The 17,780-nt window shown below is 41.3% G+C and overlaps 2 protein-coding genes across 2 annotated transcripts in view; both read right to left on the reverse strand.

Moving 5' to 3' along the window:
- MAN2A2 (mannosidase alpha class 2A member 2) overlaps nt 1-2,374 on the reverse strand; it is a 60,318-nt gene extending 57,944 nt beyond the window's left edge. Inside the window, exon 1 of the mRNA XM_063448930.1 lies at nt 1,643-2,374. The gene's annotated coding sequence lies outside the window, so the exon portion shown is untranslated. The remainder of the gene's footprint in view (nt 1-1,642) is intronic.
- A 6,318-nt stretch (nt 2,375-8,692) lies between these two features.
- The window catches only part of FES (FES proto-oncogene, tyrosine kinase), a 137,679-nt gene continuing 128,591 nt past the window's right edge, over nt 8,693-17,780 (reverse strand). Inside the window, exons 18-19 of the mRNA XM_063448932.1 lie at nt 12,485-12,607; nt 8,693-10,962 (exon numbers count right to left, since the gene is read on the reverse strand). Coding sequence (XP_063305002.1) covers nt 10,820-10,962; nt 12,485-12,607 — 266 coding nt within the window. The 3' untranslated portion in view covers nt 8,693-10,819. The remainder of the gene's footprint in view (nt 10,963-12,484; nt 12,608-17,780) is intronic.

The raw sequence follows: 17,780 nt of genomic DNA on the forward strand, positions 1-17,780 counted from the left end.
GAGCTATTCATTTAACAAAGGATTTTGGAGAACTGATAAAGGAATTACAAATTGAGTGCAAAGTTTCCCAACCGGAAAAATAGCTGTTTTGGTATGGAATTTTCACTTTAATGACGCAAAGAAGCTGGAGAAATTTTCAGACTTTGCTATTTTTGATTAAAACGTACAGCTTTGGGTCACCAACTAAAACCAATTCGTCCCTAGGAGTTATCAAATTCCCACGTGGCTCCCGAATCTTAGCTATTACTAGATATTTTCCAAACAAGCACTGTCAGTGTACTAACAAGTACAAAGTACAGGGTGCGCAATTAAAACCACCACCACACAATGTGATATACTTATATCAATGAGGATCTTACAATTTGTCTCTGGTTACCTGTAAAATATAAAACTGTACATAGTGTAATACTGTATATACACACACATGTATTTTAAGTACACAGAGGTAATGGGTCACAATAAGTGGCTCTGGGAAGAGTGAGTGACCCATTACCTCTGTGTACTTAAATGGTACTGAATTGATCCACACATTGAAATACACTATTTAATTAATCTAAGGATTTAGGAAACAAGATACAGGTGCCAAATTTAAGCATCTTTAAGTATTTCTGACCGGACAACTTAGAAACAAAAAAAGTTAAAAGAACATTTAACATTGTTGTAGCATTACTATGTACCTGCAATGCACAGCCATCCATCTATATCTTTATTTATATCCTACATATATATATCTACAACATGCTATATAATGCAATCCTGTGTGGATTTTTGTCTACCATCATAATGACTCTGGAACATTGACCGGCGCTTCCATTCCAACAGAGAATCCCAGTGTTTACAACATATCAGGATTAAACAATTTCATCAGGGATAAACACATAAACAGAACACTAACCCGGATGTGGCCAAGTAGGTAGTCCCAATTCTCAGCCTGCTTACAGCACACAGGGCAGTGGACTATCACACCAACCGTGACTTAATAACAGCAGGATGGCCACATTTTTCCTCAATTTGTTTTATTCCTTTGAGAAATAAACCAACAGTGATTGAAGGACCTGATTAACGTTTAGGCAGTTAGATAGGGACCGTGCCATATTCAGGCAAATAAGGTATTTTAGACCAAACATATCGTGTATAATACATGCTCTGGCATTACCTCTTTTTTTAAGAGTTGCCAGTATTTTGGATTTCAGAGTACCCCCATAATATCCTGCATTGGGAGTGCCTAACTAAAAACTAAATAAATAGAACGATTTGTCAGTGATTTTCTCACATGACAAATCCTATTTATAGTCCAGAACAGTAACAATCCTACAAATGAGCAGCATTCCCCCCTTAGCTATTTTGGCCTATAGTATGCAGTAGTCTCCTTTCTCAGTTCTCCCCATTCCTTGGTTTATTGAATAAATGACACTGATCAGTCTGTTTCAATGTGTCTTTCCCCCCCTTAACCCCTTCAAGACCAATAACATGACAAACATCGTAATATAGAGGGATTTGCCTAACTCCTATATACAATGCATTAATACTAGATCTCTTTGTTTGGTAAATACAACAAGCTTCACTAGCTAACATGTAGTAAAATGATGTAAATCCATGCAGTGCATGGTCTGGTGCCTGTAATGACAGTGAGTACAATTACCTCTGAATGTCCCCCTCCTGGTTCTGAAGTGACTGGGCTTCCTGTGATGCTCCACGTTGTTTTTAAGGTAGATCAGGCCAGGCCTCGGGCAGTCAGTCTAGGGGGAGGCTGTGACACTCAGTGACCACATAGGGGCTCCCCTCATTCACAGCCAGGTATCCCCTCCAAAAAACAGCCAGGTCCCAGCTCCAGCCCTCCCTCCTTCCCTCTGACACTTGCACCGGGGCTTGCAAGGTGGAGCTCAGCCCAGGGCAGTCCTCCTGCCTGCTGTGTCAATCTCTGCTCTCCCCTCCTGTTACACCCACAGCTGCCTGGTGCCTGCCTTTCCCCAGCAAACAGCAAAACAAATGGAATGCTGACAATAAGAGCAATGATAAGCTTAGTGAAGCCATATGCTGCCAGTCAGCCACTATGCATTCCCCCTCCCTCCTTCCCAATTCACATGTCAATGTACTGCTGCTATACCAGGCTGGAAGACATGTCCATATGAAATATGCATGGATGCAGCCTCACAGCTCCCTGGCTATTGTACATCCCTGGCTATAAAGAGGTGGAGCAGGATGCCCTGGCTCTCACATGGTGCCCTGGGCACGGGAGCCTGTCCCTGTACTGTTGCTGTGGCTGCTAATCTCTGTCTGGTGGCCCTACGGCTGGCTAAGCAGCTCCTCACTTCCTTTATTGCTATCTCTATCTTTCTCTATATTCCAAGGTCCTTGATCCTTCTTTCTTTCTTTCTTTTTTTTTTTTTTTTTTTTAAAGTGGTAGGGGCACAAAGGAGCTCTCCCAGGCTCCAGCATCAATACCAAACCTGCAGCATGTGGTAGCATCTAGTGGTCTGGAGGGATGATTGCAGGGGGGGTCTGCACTAATGCAGCTTCATGCAACACAGTTGGGCTTTAGTCACTAAACTGTGAATTGTGCAGTATTGATAAGTGAAAGAAGGATGTTTTTCGGTCAAAATAGCTGACTTGCAGATTATTTTTTGCAATTTTGCTATTTAAGCCCAATATTTAGAATTGCCAGGCTGATGAATAAACCATTTAATATCCAACAGCAGATTTATGGTTAAAGTGTGAAGCAGAAAAGATAAAACGTTTCTCTAATTCCTATTAGTAAACACAGCAAATAGTGCATGTATTAGAGAGGTTCCCATGGATACAACAATAGTGTCAGTCCCTACAGCGAACTTAAAAAAAAAAAAAGCCATTTTAAAAAACTGCATTGTATTGTAATGATTGTAATTTATTTAATCACTCATTCAAACTGCCTAAGAAAAATGCTCCGAGTTGTATATATCATAGTTGTACAGGACTATTATAACTAATAAACCGAGTATTAAAGGAACATTCTAAGCGCCACAATGGCACACTGTAATGGTTATTGTGTCTAGAGACCACTGACATGGTCCCTGTTTTACTTGTCATCCTGTTAAAAGACAGCATGACACTTACCTGGCTCTGTCGGTCCTTCAGACATGTCTTGCTATGCTAAAATGGAATTTCATAATTCTGCATTTTCATACCAAATTTAGATGAATTAATTTGACCCATTGATACATCCTGCAGAATTATTCCACTTGTTTCCCAGTTTAATGTCTGATGTATATCTTTTAATACCTTGTTTCAAAATGTATAGAAGCTCTGACACTTTCAGGGTCTTTGCATATTTTGCAAAAACCTTTTGAGGGTGATGTGCCTGCTTTATATTCGGCGGGGGGGGGGGGGGGGGGGAAGCAAATGGTAGATAAACTTACCTGAAATCCTCCTTTGTGGGTCCTGATATCTTCCTTTTAGGGACCTTCTTCAGCTTCTGGCACTCTATCAGTGGAATTTATCAAAAGACAAATTTGACTTTCAATGGAATCCCAAGGCAGTCAAGGAGTAGTTTTGCTTTGACAGATACCCCAAAAGGGGAATCAACACTTTTCTTGGGTGAAAGGTATGTGATCTCAGAGCAGGATTAACCATAAGCTGACATTGGCGGTTGCTTGGACCCAGGAGTTAGACATGGGTCCAGAACCAATAATTAAATTGGCCCCATTTGCCACCCCTGTGTGAACACTGAATGGGGCCTCAAACCAGTAACTTGCGTAGGGCTCTTTGGGATCTTAATCCTTCTCCTTGTGGTCTGCCAACAAGCTGCTTGGGATCCTGATGCTCACATACTTTGTGTTTCACTCAGTGCTGTACTATTATGAATTATATATTAATTGCCATTAATGTCTCTTTATATAGTTCTTTTATTTAAACTGAAGGAAGAAATTAAAGGGCCATTTTTTTTTTCAATTCATCCAATGTATCTTAAAGAGGACCTGTAACCAGAATTTATCAAACAAATAAGTAGATGACTTAAGCGCCAACAATTTAAAACCTGCAAAAACAATTCAAGTTGGTTAATAGTTTGCCCAAAGTGGGAAAAAGAGATACTCAATGAAGACTTGCTTGCTAGGATTTGCACTATGCCGACAGGATCTTCCAGGCAGGGACGGCTCAAGACATTGTGCTGCCCGGGTCCAAGGATTAAATGCTGCCTCTACCCTCACTATAACCACAACTACATCCATTATCTTATGCAGTGTGTGTATTGAATGCTTTCTCTGTGTGTGTGTGTGTGTGTGTGTGTGTGTGTGTCTGCGTGTAGTGGATACAGTGTCTGTGTTTGTTGTGGATACAGTGTATGTGTAGCAGATTTAGTGTGTATAGTGGATGCAGTGTCAATGTTACACAAATCTACTTTGACCTTAAATTTAAAATTTACTTTGAATTACCAGCGATTATCACTCTAGTAGTACTAGCTAATCCTGTTTAAATAAGAGTGCATGCCCTGGAAGTAGGGCCGAGCCGTGCATTGGTCCCGATTTTCTCATGAATATCAATTACTGATGGCCGATATAAATTGAATGATCACGTTAGATTAATATGTTTTGTGCATTCCAGCACCTTTGAAAATGTTGCACGTTTTGTACACCTTTAATAAAGTTCTAGTAAATCCAAAAAACGGAAACAAAACATAGTTTGCTATGATATTGCATTGATATTTTTAAACACTGTCAGAGCCACCATAAAATTATATGTTCTCTAGATGAAGCATTGTTTAAAAATCCATTACCACCAGGTCCCATCATGTCATGTGGTCAAAAAGGTCACTATCCTGGAGCAAGTCACGCTCTATTGGCTGCCAGGAACGCAATGAAGATTTACTCACTGTGTATAAAAAAAACAAAAAACTTTCACTACATTCTTGACATTAGAATGTGCACTCTGGTAGCTACTTAATGTTAATCAGTCTGTGTTTTTTTTTTTTTTTTAATTCTTTATTTTTGTTGCACAAAGAATATACAGATTGCGACTGTCTCGCCACGACAGCAGAGCAGTCCTGTATTTTCAGACATGGTATGACAATATCATAACATTGACAGTGTGTGCATATGATTTTTATATTTTTAAAGTAAAATAATGCAATAACAACAGCTTGGTGAGTCTTGTGGGCTATTAACTGCCGTATATGCTTGGCTGCTGAGTACGTCTGTGGTAAGAGCTCCTCTCTTCTCGCCGGCTGGGCAAGAAGTAGGTAGGTGTGGTGTTGTACGTGGGAAAGGCAGATAGTGGTGGTGCTCTTACGGAGTTGGAGGGCTCCTAAGTCGTACTTGTCTCTGGGTTATATTATAATGAGCCCTTCAGTCTGTGTTTAAACACTTACTGTAGTGGCAATGCCGCTACAGGGACATCCATTTACTTTCTTTCTTCTATTGCAGCGTTGACCCTGATTTTCATATTTATTAAAGGTGTTTCTTACCTCTGGGACCCCTCCTCTACATTTACTCTCAAAAGGGCATTTTTTTCTCCCGTCATTCAAATGAATTTAAAATGTAGCTGTGATATCCCCCCATTTGCAGCTTATGATATTGAGGCAACCCAGTAAAAACTAAACAGTGTCTGGAATGCCCCGAACTTACACAGAAGCTATTGAATGATACCCTGGAGTTGAGAGCGCGAAGTGCTCGAAGACAAGGCTGCAAAGCTGGAGACAATTATCGAAGAGTGCAACCTGGGTTATCTAAAGGCAGAATCGAGGAACAATCGGGGAGGGCAAAGTCTGTTTGGGTATTTTATGTTTTCTGTTCGACGTATGTGTATAAACATCCTTTATTGTCCACACTAAGGTTAGTTCTGTTCTCCCCTTTATTCAGTGTCTGGTTGACATTTATAGGGGAACATGGGAAAATTGTAACCTCTCTGTTGCAGCTCTCTCTGGTAGCGCTGGAAGGGAAGGCCAACTGCTGGATTTTTCCCCTTTGAAGAGTTTATTTAATGCACTGCTTTCATTGGTATTACTGAACCCCCTACACTACATACTCTACTTGCACTCCGTACACTGCTACATCTATCAACAGAGTTAACTACTCAGTTACAATCCCCACTACTGAATGTCCACGCCAGTTATTAACAATATATTTTTTGCGCCTCTTATAACCCCTGCACAAATGTTATTCATTAAAAACCATCACACCAGCTAGCTAGTCTCCTACTGATGGAGTCCAACTTAATGGCATGTATGAAAAGAGGCTACAAACCCCATCAGTACATTAGTCCCCCTCAAAGAAAATAGTGAATAAGAAAACTATTTTTGTCCTGAATCTTCTTCATTCACTCGAAGCAGTTCTATTTGATATAAATAAAGATCTATCCAAAACCTCTCCAACAGTCTGATCCTATGACCCTTGCATAATGCATCATCAGATAAACCATTATATGATCAGCTGACAATAAGCCCTTAGTTTTATTCCCTATCTTTAAACTGCTCTGGAAAAGTGAAAAAAAAAAAAAACATAAAACATGCATAATAACTACAACCAAAATCCAAGAATAAGTTAAGTGCAATGCATGCTAACGGGAAGAAATATGTAAAATGTCAGGCTGTCAATTTCAAAATGTCACACAAGTGACAAAAGTCTGACAATACAGAATGTCTCACTCATGATTATTTTACAACATGACTAATGTCCAAAACTTTGTAACTTGGCCAGCAACGTACTGTTTAGTGTATAGACCGATTGGAATACTATCTCATAATGCGAGAGTTTGTACTGAGCAAGTTCATTATATGTTTCTTAACATAAATAAATTAATCTCAAATAAAATAATTTATTACAATGCAATAATCACTATAATGTGTTATACAAGAGGTTTACAGATGCTGCTGGACTGATAAGTAATATCTTTGTGTGACTTTAATTCAAGATTATACAACAATTGAGGCAACAAAGAGGCTACATTCTATTCCAGCATTACTGGACACAGATAGTACAATTTCACGGTTACTCACTAAAGTGAGAAGTCTAAGTGAATTTAAAGTGAATTTCAAATTTGAGGTCTAAGTAGTTGACCTTGAAGCATAGCTGACTTAGAGATTTTTTTCCAAATTCTAATATTTGTGTCTTTAATTTGAAATTCACTTTGAATTTTCACTTTAGCGTATAACCTTGTTTACGGTACTTAAAAAATATTAATACACGCAGATGATAACTGCCACAATTTTATCATTGAATTACACTGTATTGATATCAACAAAATGATAAAATCCACAAGGCAATTTTGTTTTAACTATTAAAACACCTCCCTAAAATATTTTTTCTACTGTATAATAATTGATCATTTGATTCAAAAACATTCCGAAAATTTCCAGTTGAAATAAAACCAAATATAATATATCTACAATTTATGGATTTAGATCTCATTGTGCACACATCATAATAAATGGTATATTCTTTAATGTCCATATCTATTTGGGTATTCACTAAGATGAACATGCAGAGAACCTATTGGTAATATTTGGCCCAGCAAATCTCAAGAAGTGGAATCTTCTGGTGGAATGGAACATGACCACTCCCATTGAGTGAATGGGTGTAGCGGTACTTACCCTTTCCAGTGGCCGCCTGGGGTCCTCGGCTCGAGCCACACGTGGCTCATCCGACGGCTGTAGCAGAAAGGCGGGCAGTGACCGCGAGAAGCGGTCACGTGTCCCGTCTGACTCTAAGAGCGCGCCGCGGGTCTCGGGCACGCTCTTGAAGGATCAGTGGGAGCCTAGATTGGAAAAGGTCTCCCATTGGCCCCTGTCATGCCACATTCCCCATACACTCACCTTTTGGGGGCGTGGATATGACAGGGGCCAATCAAATTAATTGCTAAGGTATTTATACTCACCTTTTTCCCTTAGTACCTTGCCCTATCGTGGTTTCTGTTTCAGCTCCCTTTAGCGCTTGTTGTGTTCAGTTGTGTTCCTTCGTAATTGACCTTGGCTTTGTTTCTGACTACGTTATCTCTTTATCCTTATCTGTTCTGTTTGCCGGCTTGCTGTTTACTGTGTACCAGACCCCGGCTAGTCCTACTTTACACTGTCTCTTTGTGCCCTTGACCTCGGATCGCTCCTGACTCTGTACTCCTCTCATATACGTCGAGTCCGGCCATTCTAAGGTCCGGTAGGCGTATCTCCCCTCTGTGTTGTCTTCTGTTGAGTTGAATCCTGCGTGTTGGGGTATATTTTCGTTACAATGGGATCCACTTCTGCTGCAGTAGTGTGCAGCTCAAAGGTAAAGCCATGGATTCTTACATCCCGTAGCTACTAGCTAGAATTCAATGGGCACTCTATACATTGTAGCTCATGTTGTTGATGGTCTAGTCTAGTGTAAAAGTTCACCTCTATTATTCAAGCAGCAGATGAGGGATGGAGGGCATGTAGGTACCAAAAGGAGTTCAACAAAATCCAGTGCAACAATGTCGACAAGCTCCTAACGCCATAACCATTCCAATAATATTATGGAAGTTAGAGTGCTCTAAAGCCTACCTCTAACAAAGTTGAGCAGAAGATCAGTTTAATTAGGTTTTATGAATTTTCTGATCAATTTGTTGAAATTTTAGAAAAGGAATACTTCATAGCAGGAAGGATACTTCATAGTTAGAACACTAAATATAGATATTGGTTTTTTTTATGATCTGGATGCTTTTTTAAAGCAAACACTATAATTATTATTGGAATCATTAATAATAAAGCACAATTTAAATTGCTTCAGTGTTCTGTTTTTATTTTTTTAGTTGTCTTTAGGATCGGCAACAGCAACAATGGTAAATATACAGCTTAAAATGTTACCCCAAAAACCATAACCGCTACAGCCTGCTGTAGTTAGTGGTTATATTGTCAAGAGTACTCTGGCCCTGTTCCTCGGTAATGGGGCAAACTGTTTAGCAAGCATTTGCCCCCTTCACCTGGGTTTCCGTCAGGCTCTGATGCTCCATGGTTGGCTGGTGACGAGCCTCCTGCTTTGGCAGTTTTTCAAAAGCCAGAAGCAGCGGCCATCAACATTCTTTGGCTGAGAGTGTCAACTGACTACTCTCAGCCAATGGCTGACATTCTGTGCAATGAAAGTTGCACATAATTGACATTAGCCCGCCCACAACTGTAATTCTGACCTAGTTAATGACACTGTTGGAGGTGGAGTTACACCTCCAGAAGCAGAAAGGTTGAACTCTGTATGTGCAGCGAAACCTTGACTACTTCAAATCAATAAATGGTGCTTGGAGTAACCATTTAAGAAATGTGTTGAAACACCACTGGACTAATGGTGACCTTTCACCTAACAGACTTGTTCCTTAACCCCTCAAGGACACATGACATGTGTGACATGTCATGATTCCCTTTTATTCCAGAAGTTTGGTCCTTAAGGGGTTAAAGACCTTACTAAAACATGACATTTCCTACCCGTTTTCACCGGGTCTCACAGAGGTGCCCCAGCTCATTGCCGTTTATAAGGACCTACAAGAACCATTGCATTGCATAGCATGAGATACAATTGGTCCTTGAGTGGTTAAAGAATACAAGAACAAAAGGAGTTTCCCAGTATAATCTGCTTCAAGGGAATATAGCATCAAAATTCTTTATAATTATATTTAGATGTAAATCTGGCTGCAATTTCCATACAAATACATTTTTTGTCTATTTATTATTCTCTGTTCCTTAGAATCACATTAATAAGTTTGTGTTTCAGCTGTTATACCCCCTTCAGCCCCTCTTAATATTTGTATCTAGAATTGCAGAGAAGAGCTGATCCTTTATGTCTGTAGATACTGTTTGCCTTTTGATCTGAAGGCCCCAGGATCAGATGATCAGAAGTTTATATATGTTAGCTCTTTCATAAGCATCAGGCATGAAGTCAATATGATGCTTTCATGAAAGAATTCATGATTAATTCATGTTTTTTAAAAAGAAATAACGGTAGTATTTTTAGCATATCATGAAACAAAAACACACATTTTGCACGTCCAGCCCTATCTGGTAATCAATTCAGAACCAGTGACATAACAGAACTGCAACAATTAGTGATTTAGCTAGACCTAGTACTGAACAGGTTAAATAGATGTGCATTAGCAGAGGTCTGTCTGTAAACAGAATGGGAAAAATGAAAAGAATACACTTGATTATCAGTCTCGCTGATTAGATGATATTGATTTACACTGATACTGGCACTGTGCAAAGAGTGCAGACACAGGTATAGCATTTATCAGTGAGCTATATTGAAAAGATTAAGTAATTTAAAATCACAGAGTCATTTTATAGCTTTTGGGGGCACAGAATTTCTGCTTATGAGCCGCTAATAGCACATGTGATTAAAATGTTAACCAGCAGTGCATACATGCATGTAGATGTACACATAGAGCCCATAGATCCTCCGTTACAATTTTCAATGCTCTTTGAATTCTTTGATGCAGTAAAACTCATATCCAGAAAAACAATGAGGATTATGTAATTCCTGAACCTTTTTCCATGTTCATTTACACTGAGTTCTGGTTCTAAGCAGTGGACCTTTAGATGCAGTGATTTAAGTGGCCATTTTTCAAGGACACTTCAAAAAACACTAGACATTACATTTTGGTCCAAAATTACGCAAAAGAAGAAGAGGTATAACTCAAAGAGGTTTATATTGAAGCATGCTAGGTCAGATAAAATGTCTTGTCCTGCCCACAGCAGTAATGGCACTTTAATAGCTTCTGTCCTTGACAGCTTCAATATGAGAAGTTCAATGAAAATGAAACGTGGTTCCCACTATTAGGATGGCTGAAAGGACCTCTTCTTTGTAGAGGACAATCCAATGACATTGCAGAGCTTTCTGTCTCAATCGAACACTTATCGATATCTCTTGCGGATACTGAAAAGTTCTTGATGTACAACGCTGAAGCTGGGCCGTTTTCTTGGATCATATTCCCAGCATTGCATCATCAGCTTATAGATCTCTTCTGGGCACATTTCTGGGGATTGCAACCTGATACCTAAAACAGAATGAACAAGTCAATCTAAAAATGCAATAAGATCTAAAATGGAAATACTGCATATACAACCAAATGTGGGAAGGTTAGGTGTGTTGTATGATTTATAATCCATAAAGACGTTTTGTTCTTGTTATAATCATTATTTTATGTGAATTGAGCAGTGAAACTTCAGAAGCATGATCTATACACTAAAACTGCTTCATTAAAGGGATACTAAAGTGCCAGGAATACAAAGCTGTATTCCTAGCACTATCGCTCCCCCTGCCTGTTCCTCGTGCGCCCTACTCCCCAGTGAATAAAGGGTTAAAAAGCTCCTCCTCCTCCGACACGTGGGCTCTAATGTGTATGCTCGGCAAATGCTTTCCTATGGGGAAAAATCTGATGCTGGAGGTCCAGCGCAGATACTGGACCAAAGGTCAGTTTCAAACCAAGAAGCCCTCTAGTGGCTGTCTGGTAGACATTGTTTAACATTGCAGCACTAAGGGCAATAGGGACACTGCACCCAGACTACTTCAATGAGCTGGAGTGGTCTGAGTGCCTACAGTGTCCCTTTAAGCTAAAGTTGTTTTGGTAACTATAGTGTCCCTTTAACAAAATGTGATTGTAAGATTTGAAAAATAAATTTAGTTGTAGGAACCCACATACTGCTGTATATGGCTCTATCCTGAAAGTTGTGACATAAGGTAGGGGCACTTACCACATACTGCTGCTCCCTAGGCACTGTGATTGCTATTAATGCTGTAGCGAAGGCGGCCGTGCCAAATTCCATGTATGGCCAAATTAAACATTACAACTGAATTTGGTCTATAAAAGCTGAAACCATGTTTCCTACCGTGCCATTTCGTATGTTGTATTATAGCTGTTAAGATGTGACTTTGTCTGACTATCTGATTCGATGTAACTGATCCCAGCTTCAACATTTTGTTCCTCTGGTTTAATGATTTTGGCTAGTATAATGTGCCACTTGCACCTCTTTGGAGGACTTTCCATTAGCCCAATCATTATAAGGTCTAGAATACATCTCCCAATACTCTTTCCCTTTCTACATACCGTACTTAAAATGGTTTAAACGTTTTGAAGTCTTAAATTGAATTAGATTGTTGTCTAATAAGGCATTTGGATATCAATAAACACTGAATGGGAGGACAGCTCCAGAAGAATCCAGGCACTATAACCAATTCAATCAGATGTAATGGAATAACAAGTTATAGGGGACTGCGTGATGAGTTTTTTTAATTCTTGGTGTATTTTCCAGTGAAGTGACTGTTCCCTTTTAATAAGACCATTATGTGTTCTGTAGAACTCTGCAGAACTTAATCCTGCCCTGTAGTTTGTACCTGTGATTGCATTAGTCTGGCACTCAGTTAAACCAATTATGAAATGTGCTTCAATAAAAAATACTTATCATATATCTAATTGCCGACTGGTTACATGTAAACGCTAATATCACCATTCTGATTACAGCCGTCTCTCTCTGACTGCATGCATTCTTCTATCTCCTGTCATGTTCAGAGACACTTACCCTGTTCTATTGCCTCCCTGGTCTGCTGGTTGGTCATGGTAGCGTATGGAACAGCACCAAGAGTGAAAGCTTCCCACAGCAGGATCCCAAAGCTCCACACATCACTCTCTGAAGTGTACCGCCCTGCAATACAGATACGAACACGCCACAGATGGCATAGATCAACACCATTGGAAACACACCAGATTATTTAATCTATTACCATCTGTCACTCCGTCAAAGTAACTATTAATAAAACAAATCACATACATAATCATCAGAATGAAGAAATGTAACATTATAGTAATGGTATTTTGCTACATTGAATCTATTGAGTGAAAGCATTGGTAGGGATATTTCCTATGCCAGGAACTGTGAACAATTGACAAGGGAAAGAATTGATGAGTTGAAGGGTTTTTCCAGTTTGGCTATTTAGCCCTAAAACATAAAAATTCAGAGGTCAATTCCATAATTAAAGGGACACTCCACTCACTAAATGCAAATAAAATAAAAATCATTATACAGTACATATACCCTTAGTGAAAACATGTGTGAAGTTAATTCTATATTTTTTCATTAGGGGTACATAAAAAAAAAAAAAAACGGCAGGCAAAATCTGCAAATCTCTAATCTGCAGCATTTGCATGCCCTCCCCCGCTTCCCCAGGACAAACTTTCTGTGGCTGTCCAATCACAGACTTCCCAATGCAACTCAATGAGAAGTCTTTGCAAGGCAGGTGCACTGTGCAATCTCTTGCCTCTTGAGTTTAGCTCCACAGAGTTAACCAAACCAGGAAGAAACAGGACAAGTTGTCCGATTGACAGCTGGGGGAAGGGAGAGGGTTAACAAGGTTAGTTTATTATAATGAAATCTGCACTTTTTGTAAAATGAAAACAGAGGACACTCATCACACATAAAGCACTTCCTTTAATGAATAAACCCAAATTAAGCAAATGTTATTCCCATCTCAATGGCAGGACTTCTGCATACAAGAAAATCCACGAGAACAACCTAAATGGTATGTTACAACATCCTCATTTTACTATTAGAATGTTAGATGCACATTTATGTAGATCACTCTTTCCCTTTAAATAAAGTATACAATCAAGTCATATATTTTATTTAATGTACATCTAAAATCCCAGCGTACGTATAGTTTCTCCTTATATAACTAAACATGTATGGGTGTATTCACTAGACACTAACATGTGTTTTGTAAGTTGAAAGCAAACCTGGAGAATGTATGTAGGTCAACATTTCTCATTTGTAAGTTAATCTCCAACTCCCTTTTCATTTGTGTATGCCAAGTATATAACCATGTACTCAATGCAGAGCATAAATCAGAATTTGTGGCTTACCTAACTGCCATCAAGCAAATACACTGTGCCGCCAAAAGCATTTAATTAGTAGACTTGTGCAGAAATCCTTTTCACCTACGATGAACAAATTAAATTCCTGTTAATTTACGCCCGAATCAATCTGTCACGTAAATGCCAGACAGATCGTTTAGTTTAGGCATAGATTAACAGGAATTCAATTTGTTCAGCACAGGTGAAAAGTCTAGTGGTCACAACTGCTAATTACTGAATTCAGCCTCAACATTGCTAACTGGTGTATAAAATCCAGCAAATATCATGGGATATACAAAAGCTCATACAGGTTTGATGGTCCGGTGTCCTTGTATGTTTGGCCAAATAGTGCATATCTTTAATACTTACAGGGTAATTAGCTAAAGTGTGAATTCTCAGGAATTTTAAGTAAGTTCAGAATACATTTTTTAATTTGGCTAATTTAGCCTCAAAATTTAGAGTTGTCTTTGAGTTCACTTTCAATTTCCAACAATTTACATTTAGTGAATAACTCTGATGTTATATTAGTGGTAACTGAAATGCAGGTTTAGGGGTAAATGAGGAGGAGAAATAATGTTTAGCTGAAGTTCCCATATCAAATACTATTTATATGTGTTCTGAAGTTTTCACCACTAGCCGAACACAGGATATGCAACACATCCTCAAAATAAGGAATAAAATCGAGGCACGGTGATGCATATATGGTGGGAGTGCAGGGATATCACCCCCTACTGGGACACGATCAAGGACACGGTGACACTTATCCTGGGAGACATACCAGAATGGAACGCGGAATTGGCATTGCTACACATCTCAACTCAACCCATCTCGGTGTACAAGAAGTCAATATTACGACACCTGCTTAATGCCGCAAAGGCCAACATACCGGCCCACTGGAAGACGAATACGGTGCCTACTAGACAAGAATGGATCCGCAGGGTGGAAGATATCCAGGGGGCAGAGGAAGCCCATGCCACCATAACGGGTCGGGGAACCAAGCATGCGGAAATGTGGGCGCCTTGGTTTTTATATATTGCCAGGTACCCGCAAGAGGTGGACACTCGGGGAAACACTGCTCGGGTACCAATGCTCCCTACCCTTTGATTCCCTTTCTCACCCCCATCTTACAGACCACCGGGGCCCGGTGTACCTGGGAACGGGGCCAGACGGACCGAATACAGGAAAGACAGACAACACAATTTGGCTAATGAGTGACGATGACGTAAACGGACGGAGACTCAGGGGCTAGGGCTTGACAAAAGACAGCAGATCCTGACCATCCGTGCAACCGTCAGGGACTCTTCTTGCCCTGGCTGCCTAACAGGCTGGTTGAGACCTAATTCACCGTACTGACCCCATAACAACAAGATTGACATGCGCCCACTACACGTACGCATAACAGGGACAATCGCCCCCGGCAGAACACAGATGACAACACGTACTAGCTAAACACGGGTAATCCAACGGTGAAGGTGGGGGAAGAGAATCATGGGCAATACTCGAGCTCTGCTACAAGTGACTGTCACGGGGGAAGAGTCGGCGCCTGTACTAGAAATGGGCTACATACAGTATGTACATGCACAAGTAAGCAGTGAGCAGAGGTTTCCTGACCTTGGAGTGATAAGCGCTCAGATAACGAATTATGCAGAAAGGGGCACCTAAGCACCCTAAAACGGGTGGAAGCTTCTTAGACACACACCCCAGAAAACAGAAAAGGTCACATTTACGACACTATGACGTGAACGGACGGTTTGGTGGGCTTCCCGGCCGTGCTTCACCATCCTATCTTCACTCGCTCGAGCTTATATGGAGTTACTAACAGGACCCGCGGGTCTCCTCTACTCTGATAAGTTACTAGACAGCCTACTCTATACCTCCTATGGCGACAATTTATTACTAGACACCCTAGGTCATGTTTGAGACTGATGGGTCTCGACCATTCGCTGTGTTAATACCAAGAGTTGCTGTATTTTGCGAGTACACACACATACATGCTCACATACACTGATACATCACTCTAGGTCAAAGCTCACATACTACACTTCCAATTATGGAAAGGGAACACAGAACTTATAAACTCACCAGTCATTGGAGCTTACGATCCTAACGTGAATTTTTACAATGTTATTATATTGGATTTACGAACCTTCTTGTTTTTTATGACTTATATCGTTAACATTGTACTTCTTGCTGACTAGCGAGCCTAATTATTGCTGACTTTCATGACTCAATAAACAAGATTTACAAAAAAAAAGAAAATTTTATTAAAGACACGGAGGCTCCTATTATGCATATCTCTTTCTTTATTTCCTCAGCAGCAAAGATAGAGGAATATAAATATTATCAAAATGAAAGAAAAAACTGTACAGGCATAACGAGTAGCCAATCACATAACAGAGGAAGTAGCTATATAAGTCCTGTGTCTCCCACAATCCCCCTCTTTCTTTGCTGCTTCCTCAGACAGCTAAGTATTTTACTTGAGCTCTCCTACTCATTGCATTCTGTTTACTTGTGATTCATGTTTTGCTTATGCTTGTTTCATTATTGTCGTTTTATTTATTGTTGATTACTATCTAGTACCTACATCGTTGGTGTATTTGGGGGTTCCCCCTAAGGGCTTTGCCCGCCGCCGCGGGCTGCTTTTCCCTCATACCGCACCTGCTGCCGCTTCTCGGCGCTACCTCAGCCGCGTGCCCCCTTTCTCTGTGGACGCGACTGAGTGTGCTCGTTTTCCCCTCTCGCGGGCTGCCCACGCGGGTAGGTGCACGCGCCCCTTCCCCCGCCTGGAGCCGGTCCACGGGCACACCCTGACACGTGCGGCGGCCATTTTGGGCGATCATTCGTTTCACCCTGCTGTGCCGTGCGGTCGGTCCCTTTACTACGGGCCCCCTTACTACACCAACGATCAGGTTTAGCTTTACTCTGTTCTGCTGGGTTAATCAACCCATTTCTAGTATTCAGTTTGCTTCTCTCATACCTCATTATGCAGGATAGCAAGGATGGGCCTACCGTCCCCTCTGGGGATTTTCCAGTAGATAATCCTGAGGGCGCTATGGCCTCTCAGGAGCTCCAGGCCCTGTTAGAAGCTACTATGGCTTCCTCCCTTGAAAAGGCTATTGCCTCCGCTATGGGGACTGTCTCATCCTCTTTTGCCCAGTCCCTTCAGTCTGTGCTCTTGCCTTCTATGGCTGCCCCTAACCCTCTGAGTGTGGGGTCCCCCTCCCCTGCCCTAACTGTGCCGGGTGCCCGTAAGGCAAAGGCAAAGGCTAGACATATCGGGTCCCACTCCTCGATGCAGGCTTTGCCTGTCATGATTGACACGCCTCTGGCGGTCGCAGATAGCGCGCATCCCACGCGCACAAGAGCCCCTGGCCGGGCTAAAAAGGCTAGATTGTGGAAACGGGCTAGAGCCCTGGATGATGGGTCGGATACCGACCGGAGTGTGGACAATGATTCCGAGGTTATGGAATATGACTCCTATGGGGAGGACGAGTCTGGTGAGGATCAACCCCTTGCGGGTGTAACCCCTTCTGGGTCCTCTGCCGTCCCCCGTAGAAAAGTGCCAGACCCCGCTGGGGATAATGGAAAAGGGCTTTTAGACCCACAGGGGAACCCCCTGTTTGACCCGGACGACCTGCGTCACCCGCGGTCTGCCGAATGGGTCCCTCCGGACCATATCGCCCAGTATGTGGCTAAGAGGATTCGCACACCTCTGTCAAAGGAAGGCCGCAATAAATTGCGTGCCGAATGCCCACGACCTTCCCTCCCTGGCGCTGCCTGTAAGACCCCTGAAGTGGACCCTCAGATTGCCCAATTTCTTAATAAGTCTGGGTGGAAGCCTAAAAAGGGTCTTGATCACTCCCTAAAAGGGTGCCAGGATAAAATTCTGGATACGCTGGGCCCCCTGTCTAAGCTGTACGAGCTCCTTGAGGCAGCCCGTAATGGCGACTCAGTTCTAGATATGGATG

This window comes from Pelobates fuscus, chromosome 3, assembly GCF_036172605.1.
Source record: "Pelobates fuscus isolate aPelFus1 chromosome 3, aPelFus1.pri, whole genome shotgun sequence".
NCBI lineage: Eukaryota > Metazoa > Chordata > Amphibia > Anura > Pelobatidae > Pelobates > Pelobates fuscus.